This window comes from Talpa occidentalis, unplaced genomic scaffold (genome assembly GCF_014898055.3).
Source record: "Talpa occidentalis isolate TD23 unplaced genomic scaffold, MPIMG_talOcc4v2.1 talOcc4.12, whole genome shotgun sequence".
Classification (NCBI taxonomy): domain Eukaryota; kingdom Metazoa; phylum Chordata; class Mammalia; order Eulipotyphla; family Talpidae; genus Talpa; species Talpa occidentalis.
Window position 1 is genome coordinate 23,430,351 of NW_023601212.1, and position 27,115 is coordinate 23,457,465.

At 38.0% G+C, this 27,115-nt stretch overlaps 4 protein-coding genes across 4 annotated transcripts in view; 3 read left to right on the plus strand and 1 right to left on the minus strand.

The window, feature by feature from the left end:
• LOC119242111 (olfactory receptor 151-like) overlaps positions 1 to 27,115 on the minus strand; it is a 368,040-nt gene that overhangs the window by 229,262 nt on the left and 111,663 nt on the right. The window lies entirely within an intron of this gene.
• On the plus strand, positions 366 to 1,301 carry LOC119239938 (olfactory receptor 143-like). The gene has a single exon (XM_037504328.1). It carries the CDS (start codon positions 366 to 368, stop codon positions 1,299 to 1,301), a length of 936 nt encoding a protein of 311 aa, XP_037360225.1.
• Positions 11,594 to 12,529, plus strand: LOC119239939 (olfactory receptor 143-like). Its single transcript, XM_037504329.1, has one exon. It carries the CDS (start codon positions 11,594 to 11,596, stop codon positions 12,527 to 12,529), a length of 936 nt encoding a protein of 311 aa, XP_037360226.1.
• Positions 22,174 to 23,109, plus strand: LOC119239940 (olfactory receptor 143-like). Its single transcript, XM_037504330.1, has one exon. The coding sequence runs from the start codon at positions 22,174 to 22,176 to the stop codon at positions 23,107 to 23,109; it is 936 nt and encodes a 311-aa protein (XP_037360227.1).

The following is a 27,115-nucleotide window of genomic DNA, read 5'->3' on the forward strand; positions in this document are numbered from 1 at the left end:
CCAAAACAACTCTTGTCTCCACTGTTAACCAGCTGTAGCACCTCTGCAGCTGACTGATGTCTTTAAGATGCTGACTCCTTCACTATGAAATATGGACATGTCTCTTGGGACCTACAAATAGACACTAAAAACTCCATCCTGATTGTGTCAGCTTGGGGGTTGAGAACATAGAGCTGAGATCTGAAAAGATGAAGGGAAAGGCCAGATAAGATAAGAAGGTTAAAAGACAGATTCCTTGCTCTGGCTCTTCTTCCAGAGTGCTGCCCCACCGCCCCACCACTCAAACAAGTCCATTCTCATAAAAGAAAGGATCTGAGTCCTGTCCTAATTCTTCTCCCATCTTCTCACAGATCACACCACCGCAGATGATGGCCATGGAAAATGGCTCTTCAGTAACTGAGTTCATCCTGGTAGGAATTACAGACCAACCTCAACTCCAACTGCCTTTCTTCCTTCTCTGCTTATTGAACTATATGGTCACCGTGCTAGGGAATTTTAGCCTCATTAATCTAATATGCCTCAACTCCCACCTTCACACACCCATGTACTTTTTCATCCTCAACCTGTCCTTCATAGACCTGTGCCACGCTTTCATCATTACCCCTAAAATGCTGATGAGCTTTATGGTAGAGAAGAACATCATCTCCTTTGAAGAATGCATGACTCAGCTGTTCTTTTTCTGTTTATTTGTCCATTCTGAGTGCTATGTCCTGACAGCCATGGCGTATGACCGCTATGTGGCCATCTGTAAGCCCCTGATGTACACAGTCACCATGTCCCCTCAGGTCTGTGCTCTGCTGATATCTGGTTCATATGTGCTGGGGTTTGCTGGTGGCATGGTCCACACGGGGGACATGCTCAGGCTGTCCTTTTGTGATGCCAACATCATCAACCATTACATGTGTGACATGTTCCCCCTCCAGCAGCTCTCCTGCAGCAGCACCTATGTCAATGAGCTGGTGGATTCCACCATTGTAAGCACAGTGGCAATAGTTTCCACCATTATTATTTGCATTTCTTATGCTCTGATCCTCTCCAATATCCTCCACATGTCATCCTCTCAGGGCTGGTCCAAAGCCTTCAGCACCTGTAGCTCCCATATCATGACTGTTGTCCTTTTCTATGGTGCTGGGATGTTTACACATCTCAAGACCTCTTCTGATGGTTCCCTGGGCCAGAGGAGGTTCTTCTCAGTAATTTACACCAACATAGTGCCCATGTTAAACCCCTTCATCTATAGTCTAAGGAACAAGGATGTCAAACTTGCTCTAAAGAAAACTCTGAAGAGAATTGCAAGTTAAACAGAATCACCATTGCTGGGTGTTGGGGAGAGGAGTTGTGTGCTTGTGTGTGTTAGTACTGTTTCTCAAGTGTATCCTCAAAACAAATATTTTACTTTAAATATTTTTTCTCTCTAATAAGTCATGCATAATGCAACCACATTACTAAATTTCATGATTTTTTTCAGTCCCATATTTACTCATTAACTGAGCCTTACCTCTTCTTTCCCACAGCATGCTCCAGACACTCCCTTTTACTGTCTCCTACTTTTCTTCTTTCAAGTACTTTCAAACATCATACAACATTATAATGGAAAAGTCTCATGCTATTATCTTTGTTTTCCCTAAAAATAATTAAATATGACCCTTTATGTTTTAAAACTTTTTTTGTGTGGGACCCTCGCCGGCGGCCGAGGATCGAACCGGTGCTGCAGAGGCCGGTTTTTTCTAGAATTCAGAGACTTTATTTTCTGTATTGTGTTCCCTATCTCAGATGATTTTTTTATTCCCAATTGGCTATCATTGAATGAGGCTTTCCAACGTTTCCACATTCTCCATATCCATTGCTGAAAATTACAAACTTTCCTTGTGAATGGCTATATTTAAAGCTTTAGTCAAATGGTCAGATCTAATAAAAGAGAAGATTGCTATTATTGTGACTGCTAATCAGCACTTTTCTCCTAATATTTTAAAAATGCTTAAGAGTACTCCATAAGTGAATGAGATAAAATTCACACCTTGGTTTCAAAGAAGGTCAAGTTCCACCTGAGGCTTCTCTTACCACGTGAACAAAAACATCCTTCCTTTGCATGTTTGGAAGACTTTCTTCTTCTGTTCAAGAAATAAAATTAGAATGGGTAGAACCTGATGAAAGTATATAATTTCAATTTCTATTTTCTCTTTGGTGAAGACAGATGGAAGATTCACTACATTCATAACAGGCACTGTCACTGTCACTACGACAAATGTTGTCATACAAACTTTAAAAGTCCTGTTTTAAGGAGGGAACAAAATCAAGATTTGGTTCAAGGTCACTCAGTTAAGCCAGAGCTGAGCCCAGGTTTGTATCAAATTGATTTAATTCCAGCTGTCTTTCTACTTGATTACTTTGTTTCTCAGAAGTAAGGTGAGGAAGAACAATGGGAAATATAAGAAGGAAGATGAAACATGGAGGATTATTTTAAATACAGCCTAAAGGGTAGGAATGATACCCTTACCCACAGATCTCTGCAGTAGAAAGATGGGTCATAAAACCTTTAACTCCAACCTGGATAAATGCTTATGTTTCCACAAACATTTCATCAAAGAGATTTACACATCTCACCAGGGACTAATTTCCAATTATATAAAGCACTCATTCACAGCGAAAAAAAAAAAATCCAAAAAAATGGCAAATGACATAAATTCACACTTCTTCAAAGAAGGCTAAGCATCATCATCATCACTTGTTACAAGAGAAATTGTAAAAGAAATGCAAATCAAAACCACAATGTGATAGCCCCACATTCCTGTGACAATGTCCTATATCACAGACAAGAATTAAACTCCTGGGGAGCATGTGGAGAAAAGGTATAAAGGAAAAGGAAAAAGAAAAAGGAACACTTACCCACTGAGTGTTCCTGTCTCTGAGATAGAAAATCTAGTATTAGAGAATTTTATTCAGAAACCAAGATCTCATTGTGTTTGTGTGAATACGTTTACTGCCACTATCGTATCATGGCTTGTAGACTAAGTGGAGATGGAATCATATATGCGTATCCAACCCTAAATACTTTCCTGGCAACCCTATTTTATGACCACTTATGTGCCTCAAGTGTAAGTGTCCCAAACCACATTTAACATTGTATTATGATTCCCAGCACTGTACTGCGGTCAGGTCTCTGTGTATTTGCACCAGCAGCCAGCCAAGACATTCACAACTAAATGCAAGCAACTTCTTCTCCCTTCCACCTCTTCTGTCAGCAAATCCCACAAACCCTATCTCTTGGAAAGTCTGGGTCTGATCTTCCTCTCAATTTTGCTGATTTGGTAAGATTCTCTTGATCTCATGTTTAGACATCTTTAATGGTTTCTCAATGTGAGTTCTCTTGGAATATAAGACTGATTTTTTCACCACCATCCCATGCTGTACACAAACACATCTTCTCTTCCTCACAATATGGTTATAACAATGAATTAAGTTAGGTAAGTACTAGTGGTTCTTTTATTAAAACAATTTTAAACACTATTTATAGTATATGAGAATATATTATATACTATAAATGCATTGTTCTTTAAATGAAGAAAGTTCTCTCCCTATCTTGCTGAGATATTTGTGATAAGTATGCTTTAATGAGGGGCCTCCCCAGTGGCGCAGCGGTTGAGTGCTGGGTTGCGAAGCTGCCCGCAGCCTCTGCGGCGCTGGTTCGATCCCCGGCTGCTCCCCGGCCACAGGAGGGTCCCACGTGGCGCGCAGACCTCTCCTGCCGCCCGCTGCTCCCCTCAGCAATGTACTTCGGTCCTTCTGCATGCTCTGCTCCCCGCTCTAGCTCTGGTGAATTCTCTCACCCTCCCGCGCCTCTGACTGTACCCAGTGCATGTGTAAACAAAATAACAAATAAATAAAAACATGCCTCTATTTAAAAAAAAAAAAAAGTATGCTTTAATGAAACGAAATGCTTTTTCAGCAACTCCTCAGCCGAAACTATTATTGGCCTCCTTTATTCGGTTGATATAAATTCTACAGAATAATTTTCAGATGTGAAACCAACTTGGAATCATAAAGTGTTATCCTTTTCATAGGACACTGTATCAGACTAGTTAATGTTTTCTAAGTAATTTTTGCACTTATGTTTATGAGGAATATTGATTTTTATTGCAATTCTTTGCCTCATTTGAAGATGTGAATTATGATAGCCTCATAAAAATGTTCTCTTCATCTAGTTTCTCAAAGGATTTGTATAACTTAATATTTACTCATTACACTTTTTATAGAATTAACCAGTCAATTCACTGGAGACTGAGGGGTTAGGGGTGTGTGTTTGTGTGTGCCTGAAGAATTACTTATTCAATTTGTTTAATGGATATGGGACATTTCATGTAACCTATTTAGACCTCTCAACTCCTCAGTTAACATAACATAAAGATCTTCATTTATAGTACGACATTATTTCCAAAGTAGTTGGCTTAAGTGAGCTAGCCCAGCATATCATAATAATCTTTTGGAGATTAACTTTTTCTGAAAAATAATTTTGTTTTTTGTAATTTATTTATTTATATCATTGTTCATTCTTGCAGGTTTGATTTCTCCCCTCACCTATATTCCCCATAAAGTTCCCACTACCACATAGCCCATAAATCATCACCATAGTCTTTGTGCTCTTCCCTCCTCTATTTTGACCCTACTCTCTTCCCATCCCTCCTGTATGTCTCAGATTTATGACTTGCCTGCTAGCATTTTTTTTGTGATCCCTTGTTCAGTTTCCCTATATTGCTCCTATATATGAAACTATCTGGTATTTTTTTTTTTCCTTAATCTTATTTCACTGAACACAAGGCCTTCCAGCTCCATCATTTACCTGCAAATGGCATGAGTTTATCTTTTTGGTTGCTGAGTAATATTCTATTGTGTATATATACTACATCTTCTTGATCCAGTTATCTGTTTGGGGACATTTATGTTATTTCCATATATAGCTGTTGTAAATAGTGCTGCAATAAACATAGGAGGGCAGGTTTCCTTTCAAATTTTTGTTTTTGTATCCTTTGGGTAGAGTCCTAGGAATGGAAATGCTGGGCCCTATGATAGCTCCATTTTTAGTAATTTGAGGGTCCTCCACACAGCTTTCCACAGTGGTTGCACCAGTTGGCATACCCACCAGCAGTGCAACAGGGTTCCTTTCTTCCCACATCACCAGCATTTGTTGCTTCCAGTTTGTTTTTTTCTTTTTCAAACAGTCCATTCTCATTGGTGTGAGATGGTATCTCATTGTGGTTTTGATTTTCATTTCCCTGATTATAAGTGATGTTGAGCACTTCTTTCATATACCTGCTGGCCAATTGCAATGAAAGTATAACAATTTGAAGGGGCTATAGTTGGTAGCTCAAGAGAAGATACATTTTTAAATGCTGTGCATGGAGTAAAGAAAAAATAGACATTGTCAGAGAGGTCAAAAATAAACTTTATATTTTATGGTGCAAAAAAAATAAGACTTAATTACAAGAGAAAATAAAAAAAAAATAGGCCCAAACAAGACAAGACTACAATTCTTCCTCAGATTTGGCGCTCTCCAATACCCACTAAGAAGTATAATCTGGTGAAATCTCACCCAGAGATATGTAGTCTAGTGTGAGTTCATTTTTTTTGGTGTCTATCACACTTTTAAAGATGCATCTCTTTCAACAAAAAGATAAAATTAAAAGTACTGGCATTGAACCACAGTGAGTTTTTTCTCACTTCTTCATCTTTTCTCCTTTTTTATACATCTGAAGCCCAAAATACCTCTAGGGTGGTCCTATGTGAAAGGTGATTAAGTTGGTGCCTGAAACGCATTGTCAATTGGAAGTTACAAAATAGGTACCCAAGGGCGAAAGCCATTCATTCACATCCTCTCTCTCTCTCTCCCCTGCTCTCACTCTCTCGCCCTCCTTGTCTCCCCCTACCTCCCTCCCATGGAATTAACATATATGAGAAGGGCCATGGAATCTCAGAGAGCAGCATACAGACCTGTTAATGAGAACTCATGGTAACATTTTACCCTTGAGGTATGACCCACTCTTAAAGAACATTTTGAAATATCAAATATAAAAAGTCATGGGGAATAGTGACCTCTTCATTGCTAGACAGAGTAATAAAGGTAAGACCCATATTTGTGAGAAGAATAGTGTCTCCATGTCTACACAGGAAAAGTCTGAGAAGAAAGTATTATAGAAATAGGAGCATATAAGAAGTCAAGAGAGAAAATCTCTATGACTCTGGAATCCAAACACTTCTGAAGCAAAATGCTTGTCTGTAATTCCCAGGGAAATTAAAGTTTTTGCATGTGTGTGAAGTTACTTTCACCGATAATAAAAGTTATTATAAGGAAAATGTGATTAATGAATTCATATCATTTTATCACTTGTACAGCAGTCACTCTCTTGTCCTGCATGCAAGTGTAAGAAGAATTCATTTACATCAGTAAAAAGTGATGTCTGAATCTGACTTTGCAGTACCTGTGACTTTTTGTTGAAAGAGATGCATCTTTAAAAGTGGTTTCTTTATATTTAAAACAGATCAATTGTCTCAGATAGGTGTGATTATTACAGAGAATTTAGTATTGTCACTACTACCAATTATCTTTTTGTCAAACTTGATACAAAAGTGCAACAGTTCAGATGGCAGAGCTACAACAGGAAGGGTCCTGAATCCATGTTCATTTTTAGGATGCATCTTACCATTTTGAAATATATATTTTGTAAATAGTGCTGCTATAAACATAGGGGTGCAGGTGCTCTTTGGAATTAATGTTTCTGTGTCCTTTGGGTAAATACCTAGGAGTGGAATTGCTGCAACATATGGAAGCTCTATCTTTAGTAGGTTGAGGAATGTCCACACAGCTTTACATAGTGGTTGAACCAGTTTGCACTCCCAACTGCAGTGCAGGAGAGTTCCTTTTTCTCCACATCCTCACCAACATTTGTTGTTGCTAGTTTTTTAATACGCGCTATTCTCACTGGTGTGAGATGGTATCTCATTGTAGTTTTAATTTGCATTTCCCTGATTGCAAGTGATGCTGAACATTTTTTCTTATTCCTGTTGGTCATTTGTATAGCTAAGCTTTGGAAACAACCCAAATGCCCAAAAATAAATGACTGAATCAAGAAGATGTGGAATATTACTCAGCAATCAAAAAAGAGAAACACATGCAGTTTGCAGAAACATGGATGGGGCTAGAAGGGGTCATGCTCAGCGAAATAAGTCAGAAAGAAAAAGAAAAATACCAAATGGTCTCACTCATAGCAAGAATTTAGAAAATCTAAATAAGGAACCAGGAAAAAGAATATAAAAAAGAAAAAATCAAAATCAACAAACAACTATGAACCAGAGATACACTATGGGGAGGGGCAGGGAAAGGGTGGATTGGAGTCAAAATAGGGAGGTTGCAATTGTATGGGGAATATAAAAAAATAATTTATAAAAAAGAAAAAAAAATTTTAAAAGAAATATATATTTTGGATTCTCCATAAATAGTATGAAAGCTTTCATTACATTTTAACTATATACAGTTTTTGAGGACCTAATACTTTTAAAAGTTTTAAAAGATGATTTATGAATTAAATTTAGAAAGGAAATGGAACAATCAAAACCATTGTTTGATAGCTAGAACAAAGCTTCTAAAAGAAAAGTATCCACTTAGTTTACTACTTAGCTGGGCAGAGCATGTCTATGTTCACATCATGTCAACACTGATTATTAATGCACAATAACTAAACTATATAGAGAGGGTAAAGAAATAAGGAAGTGTATTTACAAAAGAGGGAGATAAATTGTCAAAATTCTCAATTCCCACACTTAAAGGCAACTGATAAGGACCAATCCTGAAAATTTAGGATGTAACTGCAATGTATGGAGTCAAAGATAAAAAAAAAAAGTCCATTCAGAGTAACATTTTAGGGTGCTCCTGGTGGCGCAAGGGGTTAAGCAAAAACACTGTGAAACTAAACACAGCCTCTGCAGTGCAAGTTTGATCCCCTGACAGGGAGCTACCCACATGGCTCAGCAGACCTCTCCTGTCTCGCCCACTACTCCCCTCATTAGTGTATTTCAGTCAGTCTGCCTGTTCTGATCCCTACTCTGTCTCTGGTGAATCCGCTTGCCCCCAACAACTCTGACCTGTATGGGAGTTCTTGTATGCGTAATAAATAAATCTTAAAAAAAAAAAAAGAGTAACAGACTAAAAAATAGTAACACTGAATCTTGCCCCTTAAAATGTACAGTGAAAGGGAATGAAGTCCTCAGCGAATGGAACATGCACTAGATAGCTCTGCAGCAGATGGAGAGGCTACAGGGTGTAGGTGCAGGCACTGGGACAGGGAGGAGGTCAGAGCAAACTTCTATGACAAATGATGACAAATTGAATCTTGGAGAATGAGTTGGTGGTACCCAAGTGGAGAATAAGGGAGCAGGCATTTCAGGCAGATGAAACACAGGCAACTATGATCATAGAATGTGTGAGTAGAACTTCACACTCTTCATATCACCAGAGTGAAATTCACAGAGTGGAGACATGGAGGTAAGGCTGAGGACACAGAGTCAGCTTTTTGTGACAGGCTGAGGAATTTGTGGTGAGAGAAATTGAGGGGTTTTAGACAAAGAAATAAATACTGCATTTTTTGAGATGATTCTATATCAAAATGTGTAGAGAATAGATTTCCAGAAATAGATGTAAGAATTCTAAAAATTTAGACTCCAATGACTTTTTCTCTTGCATAACTGTGTGGAATTAGTAAATGTAATGAAGTAAAACTATAGTGATTTTGTTTTATTATAGGTGCAGTGGATCTTAAATTAGCAGGATTATGAAGGCAGGCCTAATTAATCACACACACATTTTAAAAGAGAGTTTCCTTTTTCCTGAAAGCAGCAGAAAAAAGAAAATTCAAAACAAAAAAATACTGAATGTGCTGTTTATTGGTGGACTGAAGACAGGACACATGAGAAAAAGTACACCCTCCTCTAGAAGCTGACAGTACTCTCAGCTGACAACAAGGACATCTTGGAGCTGTAACTGCAAGACACTGAATTCAGCCACAATATGACAGAGCTTGCAGACAGCTTTCCTGAAGAGTCCTGCCCACCCTGACTTCAGTCTGATCAAAGAATCCAGCCATACTTTCTACACAGACTTCTGGGTCACAGAACAAAGACTAATATATGGTGTTCTTTTAAGTCTCTAAATTGATGATAATTTCTTAAACATCAATAAGAGAAAACTAACATAATGGGTGTTGGCAAACCAGTTAGGAAACCATGACAGTGGTATACACTTTATGTCAAAGAGCTTTATCCAAGGCAGTATAATGACAAGGAAGGGTCAGAGAGCAGGCATTTTAAGGAGCTAAAAACAAACTTGGAACACAAAAACATTAATTACAAAGGATACCTACACCCCTGTGTTCACTGCAGCACTATTTATAATAGGTAAGTTATGCCAACAACCCAAATGCCTAAAAATTGATGACGGATCAAGAAGATGTGATATATATATACACCAAGGAATACTACTCAGCAATCAAAGAAAAATAACTCATGCCATTCACAGCAACATGGATGGCATTGGAAGGGATTATGCTCAGTGAAATAAGTCAGAAGGAAAAAGAAAAGTATTGGATGGTCTTACTTATAGGAGGAATATACGGGCCAAATGAGGAATCAGGAAAAAATAATAATAAATTAAAAAACAAATTTCACCAAGCAACTATAAATCAGAAACATTCTGCAGGGGAGGTGGTGGGAGAGTGATCAAAATAGGGGAAGAGCACAAGGGACTATGGTGATGGTGCATGGGTGAGTGGGTATTATAGGGGGCTGCAGCTGAGAGGAGAAAGCAAATACTGTATAAATATGGACAATTATGTAAAATATAAATTAAAAACATATGAACATGGATGGTCAGAGAATAGATAACACGGCAAAGAAACCCAGATGACAATGTGTTTCTAGATCAGAAAACTAGGAAGAGGGTGCTGCCATCAATTTTAAATAAGATGAAAAGAGACAACTTGGGACCACGGGAGATTCTCAACCCCATTTGGCGGGAATGTCTAGTAAGCAGTTGGGCACAGAGCTGAGAACATAGGAAAACATACTTTCTATAGACATAGACAACGATAAAGAGGAAGGAAACCTGCTGCTTACTAGGCACTACTATGTGCCCCACAGATCTCCATGGATACTAGAGGTTCTAAGTATTTAATCATCAGAGCACTCTTTGGGATTAGGAGCTAATATTAAACACATAAATTACAATGCGGCAAAAAGCAACAGCAATTAAGAAGCTTTATCAGATACACATAGAGTTAAGTGGAGGAATTTGAACTCAAGTTCCTCAATCTGATTACTGAGTCTATTCTCAACATTTCCCTGTTCTATTTCTCTATAAATGCAGAAGACAACAAATGATGTATGGCCGCTTGGACATATACTACATCACTCACATAAAATGTAAAAAAGTACTGGAAATGATAATGACTCTGTCCTTGCTGATTGAGCATGAGCTCTAGAGATTAACTGAAATGTAGGATGCTACTCTTTCATAGCACAGAGGATTGGAAATTCTTAGTGTGAACTAAACTTACAGAGAAGATTAATTCCCAAAAGAATCAAGGCTAATTTATTGACAAAGAATGTAAACACAGACTCAATAATTTCTTCCTTGGAACCTGATCAAACTTCATCCTAAATGAGCTTCATTTTCAACATTCAAACAAGTGGCTGCGATCCACAGAGAATGAGAAAAACTCACAAAATTAGCCAGCTGATTATTTAGGACACAGAAGACTTTTAGCCTGACCCAGAAGACACACACATTCTCAAAGAATGAGTTGCCTCCCACTTTGCTCAAACTATTGCCCCTTCAGAACAACAAAGGGAAAAGAACTCTCAAGGCTGGCAAGTGAGATCTCCAGGCAAAAGGAATTGGGTGATTGAATCTTCTCTGTTCTGATGTTTTTATTTCACAGCTACAACAGTGGAGAGAGGTCGGGGGACCACACGCCATCCTAAACAGTCCATTCTGACTTTGAGGTAAGACTGAAGGAAGAACATGGTGTGCTTATACAAATGATAGTGGACTCTCAGGTCTGTCATTAAACCAGGTGCTGGTGTCTGAAGGGTGGGTGGGAGAGAAAGGGCTGAGCATTGGGCACAGCGGGGTTACAATAGCTTCACTGTGTAAGAGCATCAGGAAATGACATAGGAAATGGTCCCAAGAACAACTCTTGGCTCCTTTGCTAACCAGCTGTAGAACCTCTGCAGCTGATTCATCTCTTCAAGATGCTGACTCCTTCACTATGAAATGTGGGCATCACTCTGGGGATGTACTAATAGACACTAAAGACTACATCCTGATTGTGTTGTTTGGGGAGGTGAGGAGACTGAGCTGAGATCTGAAAACGTGAAAAGAAAGGACAGATGAATAGGATAAAGACGGGGAATCCTTGCTCTGGCTCTTCTTCCAGAGTGCCGCCCCAATGTCCCACTGCAGCGCCACTACAAGTCCTCACTCTTAAAACAAAGATCTGAGTCCTGTCCTATTTCTTCTCCCATCTCCTCACAGATAACACCACCACAGATGATGGCTGTGGAAAATGACTCTTCAGTAACTGAATTCATCCTGGTAGGAATTACAGACCAACCTCAACTTCAACTGCCTTTCTTCTTCCTCTTCTTCATGAACTATATGGTCACCGTGCTAGGGAATTTTAGCCTCATTAATCTAATATGCCTCAACTCTCACCTTCACACACCCATGTATCTTTTCATCCTCAACCTGTCCTTCATAGACCTGTGCCACGCTTTCATCATTACCCCTAAAATGCTGATGGGCTTTATGGTAGAGAAGAACATCATCTCTTTTGAAGAATGCATGACTCAGCTGTTCTTTTTCTGTTTCTTTGTCCACTCTGAGTGTTATGTCCTGACAGCCATGGCCTATGACCGCTATGTGGCCATCTGTAAGCCCCTGATGTACACAGTCACCATGTCCCCTCAGGTCTGTGCTCTGCTGATGATTGGGTCATATGTGATGGGTTTTACTGGTAGCATGGTCCACACAGGGAACATGCTCAGGCTGTCCTTTTGCGATGAGAATGTCATCAACCATTACATGTGTGACATCTTCCCCCTCCAGCAGCTCTCCTGCAGCAGCATCTATGCCAATCAGCTGGTGGATTCCATTCTTGTGAGCACAGTTGTGATAACATCCAGCTTCATTATTTTCATTTCTTACGCTCTTATCCTCTCCAATATCCTCCACATGTCTTCCTCTCAGGGCTGGTCCAAAGCCTTCAGCACCTGTAGCTCCCATATCATGACTGTTGCCATTTTCTATGGTGCTGGCATGTTCACACATCTCAAGACCTCTTCTGATGGTTCCTTGGGCCAGGGGAGGTTCTTCTCAGTAGTTTACACCAACGTAGTGCCCATGTTGAACCCCTTCATCTATAGCCTAAGGAATAAGGATGTCAAACTTGCTCTAAAGAAAACTCTGAAGAGAATTGCAAATTAAACAGAATCACCGTTGCCGGGTGTCGGTAGAGGAGGGTGTATTTGTGTGTGTTAGTACTGTTTCCTGAGTTTCCTCAGAACAAACATTTTGCTTTAAATATTTTTTATTCAAAGCAATTCATTCCAAAATGCAATGAGATTAATGAATCTCTTGATTTTTTTCAGTCCCATGCTTAATCATTAATTGAGCCTTTCCTTTTCTTCACAGCATGCCCTTTTAGACAGTGTCCCACTTTGCTTCTTTCCAAGTACTTTCAAAAATCATTAAAAAAATTTTAATGGAAAGCTCTCATACTATTACCTTTCTTTGTTTTCCCTAAAAATAATTAATTACTTCCATTTATGTTTTAAAACATTTTGGTATTTTCTATTGGGTCACAATAAAGGTTTAACGATCAAGTTAAATTTTTTCAGAATACAGAGACTATATTTTTTATATTGGATTCCCTATCTCAGAGATGATTTTTTTATTCCCAATTGGCTGTAGTTGAGTGTGGTTTTCCAACCTTTCCACATTCTCCATATTCACTGTTGAAAATTACAAACCTCTTGTGAAAGATGAAAGATGGCTATGTTTTACAGATATAGTCAAATGGTCTGATATAATAGAAGATTGCTATTATCCTGACTGCTGAACAGACCACTCTCCTAATATTTTAAAAACGCTTAAGAGTACTCCATAAGTGAAAGATAAAATTCACACCTTGGTTTCAAAGAAGGTCAAGGTCCACCTGAGGTTTCTCTTCCCACATGTACAAAAGTTGGAAACCTTTCTGTTTCTGTTCAAGAAATAAAATACAATGCTTATAACCTGATGAAAGTGTACAATTTAAATTTCTACTCTCACTTTGGTAAAGACAGATTGAACATTTGCTGCATTCATACCAGGTGGTGTCACATTACAAATGCTGTCATGCAAACCTTAAGAGTCCTGTTTTAAGGAAGGAACAAATTCAGAGATTTGGTTCAAAGTCACTCAGGTAAGCCAGAGCTGAACCCAGGTTTGTAGTCAACTGATTTATTTCCACCTTTGTCTCTTTCCACTTTATCACTTTGTTTCTCAGGAATAAAGTGAGGGTTTGATAAAATAGGAAATACGAGAAGGAAGATGAAAACATGGAGGATTATACTTCAAACAGCCTGAAAGTAAGGATACCCTAATCTCTACAGTAGAGAGATAGGCCATAAAAATTTAGCTACACCCTGGATAAATGGTTGGGTTTCCACAAATATTTAATCATATATATTTACACATCTCACAAGGAACTAATTTCCAATTATATAAAGCACTTATTCAATTCAACAGCAAAAAAAAAAAAAAAAAGCCCATCCAAAAGAATGACAAATTTACATTTGTCCAAAGATGGTTAAAGCATCATCAGCATCACTTCTTGTAAGAGAAATGCAAATAATGCAAATCAAAACCATAATGTGATAGCTCCTCATCCCTGTGACAATGTCCTGTATCACAAAGTCAAGAAATAAAATTCTAGGGAGCATGTGGAAAAAAAGGATACAGGAAAGAGAAAAGGTAAACAATCATCAGCTAAGAGTTCCTGTCTCTGAGATAGAAAATCCAGTATTAGAGAATTTTATTCAGAAACCAAGATTTCATTGTGTTTGTGTGAATGTGTTCATTGCCACTAGAGTATAATAGCTTTAGACTGAGTGGGGATGGAATCATGTATGTGTATTCAACCCTACCTACCTCCCTGACAACCCTATTTTATAACCACTTACATGCCTCAAGTGTAATGTCCCAATTCGCATTTAACATGGTATGATGATCCCCAGCACTGTTCTGTGGTCAGTTCTCTGAGTATTTGCACCAGCAGCCAGCCAAGACAATCACAACTAAATGCAAGCAACTTCTTCTCCCTCCACCTCTCCTAGTCTGCAAATCCCATAAAACCTATCTCTTGGAAAGTCTGGGTCTGCCCTTCCTCTCAATTTTGCTGATTTGTAAGATTCTCTTGATCTCATGTTTCGATGTCTTCGATGGTTTCACAATGTGAGTTCTTTTAGAATATAAGACTTTGATCTTTTCACCACGACCCCCGAACTGTACACATGCACATCTTCTCTTCCCCACAATAAGGCTGTAGTTGTAAATTAAGTGAGATAAGTACTACTAGTTGTTTCATTAAAACAATGTAAAACACTATTTACAGTACATGAGAATATAATTATACACTATAAGTGCCTTGAACGTTTCTTTTTTAAATGAAGAAAGTTCTCTTCTGTCCCTATTTTGCTGAGATATTTGTGGTAAGTAGGCTTTAATGTGATGAAATACTTTTTTCAGCAACTACTTAACTGATCCTATTATTGCCTCCTTTATTCTGTTAATATAAATTCTATGGAATAATTTTCAGATGTCAAACCAACTTGACTTCCCTGTGGAATCATAAAGCATTATCCTTTCATAGGACACTGTACCAGACTAGTTAATGTTTTGTAAGTAATCTTTGCAATTATGTTTATGAATAATATTGATTTTTATTCTAATTTTTTTCCACATTTGAAGATGTGAATTATGACAGCCTCATAAAAAATGTTATCTCTTCATCTAGCTTCTAAAAGGATTTGCATAATTTAATAGTTTCCTCATTAGATGTTTTTTAGAATTAATGAGTCAATTCACTGGAGACTGAAGGGGTAAGGGGGTGTGTGTGTGTGTGTGTGTCTGTATGTGTGTCTGTGTGTGTGTGTGTGTGTGTGTCTATCTGATGAATTACTTATTTGTTTAATGGATATGGGACATTTCATGTAACCTATTTAGACTTTTCAACTCCTCAGTTAAGATAACATAGATCGTCATTTACACTATGACATTATTTCCAAAGCAGTTGGCTTGAGTAACTAGACCAGCATATCATAATAATCTTTTGGAGATTAACACTGTCTTAAACATACTTTTGTAATAATTTATATACATCTTTGTCCATGTTTGCATATTGGATTTCTCCTATATTCACCTATATTCCCCAAGAAGTTCCCACCACACATTGCCAGTAAATCAATACCATAGTCTTTGTGCTCTTCCCTCCTATTTTGACATTTCTCTCTTCACTTCCTCTCTTGTATGTCTCAGATTTATGCTTTGACTGCTAGTATTTTTGTCTGATCACTTGTTCAGTTTCCCATATTGCTCCTATATATGGTACTGTTTTTTTTTTTTTCTTAAACTTATTTCACTGAGTATAAACCTTCCAGCTCCATCATATACCTGTACATGGCATGAGTTTATCTTTTTGGTTGCTAAATAGTATTCCATTGTGCATATATACTACATCTTCTTGATCCCGTCATCTGTTTGGGGGCTTTTAGGTTGTTTCATATCTTAGCTGTTATAAATAGTGCTGTAATAAACATAGGAGAGCAGGTTTCCTTTCAAATTTATGTTTTTGTATCCTCTGGGTAGAGACCTAGGAATGAAATTGCTGGGCCTTATGGTAGCTCCATCTTTAGTAATTTGAGGGTCCTCCACACAGCTTTCCACAGTGGTTACACCAGTTTGCATCCCCACCAGCAGAGCAACAGGGTTCCTTTTTCTCCACATCTTTGCCAGGTTTTGTTGCTTCCAGTTTTGGTTTTTTTCTCAAATGGGCCATTCTCACTGGTGTGAGATGGTATCCCATTGTGGTTTTGCTATTCATTTCCCTGAGTATAAGTGATGCTGAGCATATTTTTTATATACATGTTGGCCATTTACAATGAAAGTGTAACAATTTGTAGTCGCTACAGTTGGTAGCTCAAGAGAAGATATATCTTTCTTTTTTTTTTAAATAATAAGTTTTATTTTTATATTCCCCCAAACAATTGCAACCCCCCCATTCTGACCCCAATCCCTCCCCTGCCGCACCCCACCCGCCAAAAAGTGTCTCTGGTTCATTGTTTTTTGTTGATTTTGATTTTCACTTTCTTACAGTTATTCATTTTCCTGGTCCCTTATTTAAGTTTTCTAGATTCCTGCTATGAGTGAGACCATCCGGTATTTTTCTTTTTCTTTCTGGCTTATTTCGTTGGGCATGATCCCTTCCAGCGCCATCCATGTTGCTGCAAATTGCATGTGCTTATCTTTTTTGAATGCTGAGTAATATTCCGTGGTATATATGTACCACAGAGAAGATATATTTTTCAATAGTGTGCATGGAGTAAAGAAAAAATTACATTGTCAATCAGAGAGGTCAAAAATTAAATGAAAATTGTATTTTATGGTAAAAAAAAAAAAAAAGACTTAATTACAATAGAAAGTAAAAAAAAAAAATAGGCCCAAACAAGCCAAGAGTATGAATCTTCCCCAGATTTGGTGCTCTCCAATACCCACTAAGAACTATAATCTGGTGAAATCTCACCCTGAGATATGTAGTCTAGTGTGACTCATTTTCTTGGTGTCAATCACATTTTTAAAGATGCATCTCTCTTTCAACAAAAAGCTAAAATTAAAAGATTTAGCATTGAACTCATTGAATAGTGAGTTTTTTCTCAATTCTTCATCTTTCCTCTATTTTTTAGACATCAAAAGCCCAAAATACCTAGGGTGCTCCTATGTGAGGGGTGATTAAGTTGGTGCCTGAAATGCATTGTCAACTGGATGTTACAAAATAGGTACCCAAGGATGAAAGCCATTCATTTGTTTTCATCTTCTTACTCTCTCTCTTCCGCTCCCTCTCCATAACTCCCTCCGTCCCTCCCATGGAATTAATACGTATGACAAGGGCCATGGAAAACCCAGAGAAAAGCATGCAGACCTGTTCATGTAAACTCATGGTAACATATTTTCCCTTTGAGGTATGACCCACTCTTAAAGAACATTTTGAAATATCAAATATAAAAAGTCATGCAGAAGAGTGACCTCTTCATTGCTAGACAGAGTAATAAAGGTAAGACACATTTGTGAGAAGAATAGTGACTCCTTGTCTACACAGGAAAAATTCTGAGAACAAAGTATTATAGAAATAGGAGCATATAAGAAGTCAAGAGAGAAAATCTCTATGACTCTGGAATCCAAACACTTCTGAAGCAAAATGCATGCCTGTAATTCCCAGGGAAATGAAATTGTGTGTGTGTGTGTGTGTGTAGTTGGCTTCACCTATAATAAAAGTTATTATAATGAATATGTGATTAATGAATTCATATCATTTTATCACTTGTACAATAGTCACTCTTGTTCTGCTGCAACTGTAAAAAGAATTCATTTACATCAAAAGATCAGTGTCTGAATCTGACTTTGCAGTACTTGTGACTTAACAAAACTCTAACTTCAGCTTGGTTTCTTTATATTTAAAACAGATCAATTGTCTCAAATAAGTGTGGTTATTATAGAGAATTTAGTACTGTCACTACTACCAATTACCTTTTTGTCAAGCTTGATACAAAAGTGCAACAATTGAGATGGCAGAGCTACAACAGGAAGTGTCTTGAATCCACGTTCACTTGTAGGATGCAGCTTACCATTTTGAAAAATATATATTGGATTCTCCATGAATAGTATGAAAGCTTTCATTGCATTTTAATTACATAGTTTTTGAGGACCTAGTAGTTTTATGAGTATTAAAAGATGATTTAAGTAACTGGTGCAGAAAAGATTGAGATGAATTAAAATTAGAGAGGAAATGGAACAATGAAAGCCATTGTTTGATAGCTAGAACAAAGCTTCTGAAAGAAGAGTAATCCACATAGTTTACTACTTTAGCTGGGCAGAGCATTTCTATGCTCACGTCATGTCAACACCTAATACTAATGCACAAAACCTAGGCTGTATTGAGAATGTAAAAAGATAAGTATATTTATGATAGAGGCAAGTAAATCACCCAAATTATTAATTCTCAAATTTAAAGTCAACTGATAAGGACTAATCCTGAAAATTTAGGATGCAACTGCCATGTATGGAGTTAAAGATAAAAAAAAAAAAAAAAAAAACCCAAAGTCCATTAAGAGTAACTCATAGGGCATTCCTGGTGGCGCAAGGGGTTAAACACAACACTGTAAAGCTAGGCACAGCATCTGCAGCAGGAGTTTGATCCCCTGCCAGGGAGTTACCCACATGGCTCAGCACTGCTCCCCCAAAAGTGTATTTTAGTCAGTCTGCCTGTTCTGCTCCCCACTCTGCTTCTGGTGAATCCTCTTGCACCCAGCATTTCTGACCAGAACCCTGTTCTTCTATGTGTAAATAAATAAAACATTAAAAAAAAAAAAAAGAGTAACAGACTAAAAAATAGTAACATTGAATCTTGCCCCTTAAAATGTACAGTGTAAGGGAATGAAGTCCTCTGCACAATGGAACACACACCAGACTGCTCTGCAACAGACTGAGAGGCTACAGGGTGCGGGTGCAGGCACTGGGGCACGGAGGAGGTCAGAGCAAGGTTCTATGACAAATGATGACAAATTGAATCTTGGAGAATGAGTTGGTGGTACCCAAGTGGAGAATAAGGGAGCAGGCATTTCAGGCAGATGAAACACAGGCAACTATGATCATAGAATGTGTGAGTAGAACTTCACACTCTTCATATCACCAGAGTGAAATTCACAGAGTGGAGACATGAGGTAAGGCCGAGGACACAGAGTCAGCTTTTTGTGACAGGGTGAGGAATTTGCAGTGAGAGAAAATGAGGGGTTTTAGACAAAGGAATATTGCATTTTCTGAGTTGATTCTACATCAAAATGTGTAAGAATAGATTTCCAGAAATAGATATAAGAATTCTAAAAATTTAGACTCCAATGATTTTTTCTCTTGTATAACTGTGTGAGAGGAATTAGTAAATGTAATGAGGAAAAACTACAATGATTTTGTTATATTATAGGTGCAGTGGATCTTAAATGAGCAGGATTATGAAGGCAGGCCTAATCAATCACATGCACATTTTAAAATTGAGTTTCCTTTTTCCTGAAAGTGTGGAAAACAGAAAAATTCAAAACAAAAAAAAACTGAATATGCTATTTATTGGTGGACTGAAGACAGGAGGACACATGAGAAGTTCAGCCTCCTCTAGAGCTGACAGTGACCCTCAGCTGATAGCAAGAACAACTTGGAGCTTTAACAGCAAGGCCCTGAATTCAGCCAACAATATGACAGAACTTGCTGACAGATTCCCCAAACTCCAGAAGCAAAGAGTCCTACCCACCATGACTACAGCCTGGTCAAAGAATCCAGCCGTACTTTCTACACCAGACTTCTGGGTCACAGAACAAAGACTAATAAATGGTGTTCTTTTAAGTCTCTACACTGATGATAATTTGTTAAACACCAATAAGAGAAAACTAACATAATGGGTGTTGGCAAACCAGTTAGGAAACCATGACAGTGGTATACACTTTATGTCAAAGAGCTTTATCCAAGGCAGTATAATGACAAGGAAGGGTCAGAGAGCAGGCATTTTAGGGAGCTAAAAACAAACTTGGAACACAAAAACATTAATTCCAAAGGATACCTACACCCCTGTGTTCACAGCAGCACTATTTATAATAGGTAAGTTATGCCAACAACACAAATGCCAAAAATTGATGATGGATCAAGAAGATGTGATTTATATATACACCAAGGAATACTACTCAGCAAGCAAAGAAGACAAACTCATGCCTTTCACAGCAACACAAATGGAGCTGGAAGGAATTATGCTCAGTGAAAAAAGTCAGAAGGAAAAAGATAAATATCAGATGGGTTTACTTATAGGAGGAATATACAGGCCTAATGAGGAATCAGGAAAAAATAATAAAAAAATTTAAAAAAAACTGAACAAGCAACTATAAATCAGAAACATTCTGCAGGGGAGGTGGTGAGACAGTGATCATCACAGAGGAGGGAAGAGCACAAGGGACTACGGTGATGGTACATGGGTGAATTGGTGGTGGGTAATATAGGGGGCTGCAGCTGAGAGGAGAAAGCAAATACTGTATAAATATGGACAATTATGTAAAATATAAAGAAATAAAAAAAAATACGAACATGAATGGTCAAAGAATAGATAGCATGGCAAAGAAACCCAGATGACTATGTGTTTCTAGATCAGAAAACTAGAAAGAGGGTGCTGCCATCAATTTTAAATAAGATGAAAAGACACAAACAATTTGGGACCACGGGAGATTCTCAACCCCATTTGGCGGGAATGTCTAGTAAGCAGTTGGACACAGAGCTGAGAACATAGGAAAACATACTTTCTATAGACATAGACAACGATAAAGAGGAAGGAAACCTGCTGCTTACTAGGCACTACTATGTGCCCCACAGATCTCCATGGATACTAGAGGTTCTAAGTATTTAATCATCAGAGCACTCTTTGGGAATAGGAGCTAATATTAAACACATAAATTAGATGAGGCAAAAAGCAACAGCAATTAAGAAGCTTTATCAGATACACACATAGTTAAGTGGAGGAATTCGAACTCAAGTTCCTCAATCTGATTACTGAGTCTATTCTCAACATTTCCCTGTTCTATTTCTCTATAAATGCAGAAGACAACAAATGATGTATGGCCGCTTGGACATATACTACATCACTCACATAAAATGTAAAATGGTATTGGAAATGATAATGACTCCGTCCTTGCTGATTGAGCATGAGCTCCAGAGGATAACTGGGAACACAAGAGGCTACTTCCTCCCTGCACCGAGGATTGGAAATTCTTAGTGTGAACTAAACTTACAGAGAAGATTAATTCCCAAAAGAATCAAGGCTAATTTATTGACAAAGAATGTAAACACAGACTCAATAATTTCTTCCATAGAACCCGATCAAACTTCATCCTAAAGGAGCTTCATTTCTCAATTTTCAAACAAGTTGATGAGATCCACAGAGAATAAGAAAAACACAATATTAGCCAGCTGAGAGTTTGGGACACAGAGTTGATTCATTTGCCTGACCCTAAAGAAATACACATCCTAAAAAAGACACAATAAGTTGCCTCTGACTTGGCTCAAATTGTTGCCTCTTACAGAACAACAAAGGGAAAAGAGCTTTCAAGGTCGGCAAGTGAGTTCTCCAGGCTGATGGTGTTTTGTGATTGAATATTCTCTGTTCTGATGTTTTCATTTCACAGCTACAACAGTGGAGAGAGGTCGGGTGACCACCTGCCATCCTAAACAGTCCCCTGTTTGAGGTAAGACAGAAGCAAGACATGATGTGTTATGTGAAAGCTAGTGGACACTCAGTACTTTTATTAAATCAGGTGCTGGTGTCTGAAGGGTAGGTGGGAGAGAAAGGGCTGAGAACTGGACACAGTGGGGTCACAGTAGCTTCACTGTGTAGAGCCTCAGGAAATGACATAGGAAATGGTCCCAAGAACAACTCTTGGCTCCTTTGCTAACCAGCTGTAGAACCTCTGCAGCTGATTCATCTCTTCAAGATGCTGACTCCTTCACTATGAAATATGGGCATCACTCTAGGGATGTACTAATAGACACTAAAGACTACATCCTGACTGTGTTGTTTGGGGAGGTGAGGAGACTGAGCTGAGATCTGAAAACGTGAAAGGAAAGGACAGATGAATAGGTTAAGATGGGGAATCCTTGCTCTGGCTCTTCTTCCAGAGTGCCCCCCAACCGCCCCACTGCACCGCCACTACAAGTCCTCACTCTTAAAACAAAGATCTGAGTCCTGTCCTAATTCTTCTCCCATCTCCTCATAGATCACACCACCACAGATGATGGCTGTGGAAAATGACTCTTCAGTAACTGAGTTCATCCTGGTAGGAATTACAGACCAGCCTCAACTCCAACTGCCTTTCTTCTTCCTCTTCTTCTTGAACTATGTGGTCACCGTGCTAGGAAATTTTAGCCTCATTAATCTAATATGCCTCAACTCCCACCTTCACACACCCATGTATCTTTTCATCCTCAACCTGTCCTTCATAGACCTGTGCCATGCTTTCGTCGTTACCCCTAAAATGCTGATGAGCTTTGTGGTAGAGAAGAACATCATCTCTTTTGAAGAATGCATGACTCAGCTGTTCTTTTTCTGTTTCTTTATCCACTCTGAGTGCTATGTCCTGACAGCCATGGCGTATGACCGCTATGTGGCCATCTGTAAGCCCCTGATGTACACAGTCACCATGTCCCCTCAGGTCTGTGCTCTGCTGATGATTGGGTCATATGTGCTGGGGTTTGCTGGTGCCATGGTCCACACAGGAGACATGCTCAGGCTGTCCTTTTGTGATGCCAACATCATCAACCATTACATGTGTGACATCTTCCCCCTCCAGCAGCTCTCCTGCAGCAGCATCTATGCCAATCAGCTGGTGGATTCCATTCTTGCAAGCACAGTTGTGATAATGTCCAGCTTGATTATTTGCATTTCTTATGCACTGATCCTCTCCAGTATCCTCCATATGTCTTCCTCTCAGGGCTGGTCCAAAGCCTTCAGCACCTGTAGCTCCCATATCATGACTGTTGCCATTTTCTATGGTTCTGGGATGTTCATACATGTCAAGACCTCTTCTGATGGTTCCCTGGGCCAGGGGAGGTTCTTCTCAGTAATTTACACCAACGTAGTGCCCATGTTGAACCCCTTCATCTATAGCCTAAGGAATAAGGATGTCAAACTTGCTCTAAAGAAAACTCTGAAGAGAATTGCAAATTAAACACAATCACCATTGCTGGGTGTTGGTAGAGGAGGGTGTATTTGTGTGTATTAGTACTGTTTCCTGAGTTTTCCTCAGAACAAACATTTTCCTTTAAATATTTTTTCAGACAATTCATTCCAAAATGCAATGAGTTTATTGAATCTCATGATTTTTTTCAGTCCCGTGCTTAGTCATTGAGCCTTGCCTTTTCTTCACAGCATGCTCCAGAGTCTCCCCTTTAGACAGTGTCCCACTTTGCTTCTTTCCAAGTGCTTTCAAAAATCATTAAAAAAATTTTAATGGAAAGCTCTCATACTATTACCTTTCTTTGTTTTCCCTAAAAAATAATTAAATTACTCCCATTTATGTCTTAAAACATTTTCGGAATTTCTATTGGGTCACAGTAGAAATTTAAATGATCAAGTTAAATTTTTCCAGAATCAGAGACTATATTTTTTATATTGGATTCCCTATCTCAGAGATGATTTTTTTATTCCCAATTGGCTGTAGTTGAGTGTGGTTTTCCAACCTTTCCACATTCTCCATATCCACTGATGAAAATTACAAACATCTTGTGAAAGATGTCTATGTTTTACAGATATAGTCAAATGGTCTGATATAATAGAAGATTGCTATTATCCCGACTGCTGATCAGACCACTCTCCTAATATTTTAAAAATGCCTAAGGGTACTCCATAAGTGAAAGATAAAATTCACACCTTAGTTTCTAATTAGCTCAAGTTCCACCTGAGGTTTCTCTTCCCTCATGTACAAAAATATCCTCCCTTTGCACGGTTGGAAACTTTGTTTTTGTTCAAGAAATAAAATACAATGCTTATAATCTGATGAAAGCATACAATTTAAATTTCTACTCTCACATTGGTAAAGACAGACTGAACATTTGCTGCATTCACACCAGGTGGTGTCACATTACAAATGCTGTCATGCAAACCTTAAGAGTCCTGTTTTAAGGAAGGAACAAATTCAGAGATTTGGTTCAAGGTCACTCAGCTAAGCCACAGCTGAGCCCAGGTTGTAGTCAACTGATTTATTTCCACCTTTGTCTCTTTCCACTTTATCACTTTGTTTCTCAGGAGTAAAGTGAGGGTTTGATAAAATAGGAAATATAAGAAGGAAGATGAAAACATGGAGGATTATACTTCAAACAGCCTGAAAGTTAGGATACCCTAATCTCTATAGTAGAGAGATAGGCCATAAAAATTTAGCTCCACCCTGGATAAATGGTTGGGTTTCCACAAATATTTAATCATATATATTTACACATCTCACAAGGAACTAATTTCCAATTATATAAAGCACTTATTCAATTCAACAGCAAATAAAAAAAGCCCATCCAAAAGAATGACAAAACAAATTTACACTTGTCCAAAGATGGTTAAATCATCATCAACATCACTTGTAAGAGAAATGCAAATCAAAACCACAATGCAAATCAAAACCACAATTGTCATCCCTCTGACAATGTCCTGTATCACAAAGACAAGAAATAAAATTCTGGGGAGCATGTGCAGAAAAGGGATACAGGAAAGAGAAAAGGTAAACAATCATTAGCAAAGTGTTCCTGTCTCTGAGATAGAAAATCCAGTATTAGAGAATTTTATTCAGAAACCAAGATTTCATTGTGTTTGTGTGAATGTGTTCATTGCCACTAGAGTATAATAGCTTTAGACTGAGTGGGGATGGAATCATGTATGTGTATTCAACCCTACCTACCTCCCTGACAACCCTATTTTATAACCACTTACATGCCTCAAGTGTAGTGTCCCAATTCGCATTTAACATGGTATGATGATCCCCAGCACTGTTCTGTGGTCAGTTCTCTGAGTATTTGCACCAGCAGCCAGCCAAGACAATCACAACTAAATGCAAGCAACTTCTCCCTCCACATCTCCTAGTCTGCAAATCCCACAAAACCTATCTCTTGGAAAGTCTGGGTCTGCCCTTCCTCTCAATTTTGCTGATTTGTAAGATTCTCTTGATCTCATGTTTAGATGTCTTCAATGGTTTCTCAGTGTGAGTTCTTTTAGAATATAAGACTGATTTTTTCACCACAAACCCTTAAGTGTACACATGCACATATTCTCTTCCCCACAATAAGGCTGTAGTTGTAAATTAAGTACTAGTTGTTTCATTAAAACAATGTAAAACACTATTTACAGTATATGAGAATATAATTATACACTATAAATGCATTCAATGTTTCTTTTTAAATGAAGAAAGTTCTCTTCTGTCCCTATTTTGTGGAGATATTTGTGGTAGGTAGGTTTTAATGTGATGAAATACTTATATCAGCAACTAGTTAGCCAATCCTATTATTGGCTCCTTTATTCTGTTAATATAAATTCTATAGAATAATTTTCAGATGTAAAGTAAACCAACTTTACTTCCCTGTGGAATCATAAAGCATCATCCTTTTCATAGTACACTGTACCAGACTAGTTAATGTTTTGTAAGTAATTTTTATAATTATGTTTATAAAGAATATTGATTTTAATTGTAATTTTTTGCCTCATTTGAAGATGTGAATTATGATAGCCTCATAAAAAATGTTATCTTCTCATCTACCTTTTGAAAGGATTTGCATAATTTAATATTGATTCCTCATTAGATTTTTTATATAATTAACCAGTCAATTCATTGGAGATTGAAGGGGTAAAGGTGGGTGGGTAGGTGGGTGTGGGGGTGTGTGTGTGTGTGTGTCGAAGTACTTATTCATTTAATTTGTTTAATGGATATGGGAAACTTCATGTAACCAATTTAGACCTTTCAACTCCTCAATTAAGATAACACAGATCTTCATTTATAATATGACATTATTTCCAAAGTAGCTGGCTTGAGTGAACTGGACCAGCATATCATAAAAATCTTTTGGAGATTAACTTTGTCTGAAACATATTTTTGTAATATATTAATTTATATACATCTTTGTTCATGTTTGCATGTTGGATTTCTCCCCTCACCTATATTCCCCATAAAGTTCCCACCACACATCACCAGTAAATCATCACCATATTCTTTGTGCTCTTCCCTCCTCTATTTTGAAATTTCTCTCTTCGCTTCCTCTCCTGTATGTCTCAGGTTTACGCTTTGCCTGCTAGCATTTTTTTCTGATCCCTTGTTCAGTTTCCCTATATTGCTCCTATATATGAAACTATCTGTTTTTTTTTCTTTTTCTTAAACTTATTTCACTGACTATAAAACTTCCAGCTCCATCATGTACCTGCACATGGCATGAGTTTATCTTTTTAGTTGCTGAATAGTATTCCATTGTGCATTTATACTACATCTTCTTGATCCCATCATCTGCTTGGAGGCTTTTAGGTTGTTTCATACTTAGCTGTTGTAATTAGTGCTATAATGAAAATAGGAGAGCAGGTTTCCTTTCAAATTTATGTCTTTGTATCTTTTGGGTAAAGACATAGGAATGGAATTGCTGGGCCCTATGGTAGCTCCATTTTGAGTAATTTGAGGGTCCTCACACAGCTTTCCACAGTGGTTACACCAGTTTGCATCCCCACCAGCAGAGCAACAGGGTTCCTTTTTCTCCACATCTTTGCCAGGATTTGTTGCTTCCAGTTTTGGTTTTATTCTCAAATGGGCCATTCTCACTGGTGTGAGATGGTATCCCATTGTGGTTTTGCTATTCATTTCCCTGAGTATAATGATGCTGAGCATATTTTTCATATACATGCTGGCCATTTGCAATGAAAGCATAACAATTTGAAGGGGCTATAGTTGGCAGCTCAAGAGAAGATATATTTTTAAATAGTGTGCATGGAGTAAAGAAAAAATAACATTGGCAATCAAAGAGGTCAACAATAAAATAAAAATTGTATTTTGGGTATAAAAAAGAAGACTTAATTACAAGAGAAAAAAAAAAAGGCCCAAACAAGCCAAGAGTATGAATCTTCCCCAGATTTGGCTCTCTCCAATACCCACTAAGAACTATAATCTGCTGAAATCTCACCCAGAGATAAGAAGTCTAGTATGACTCATTTTCTTG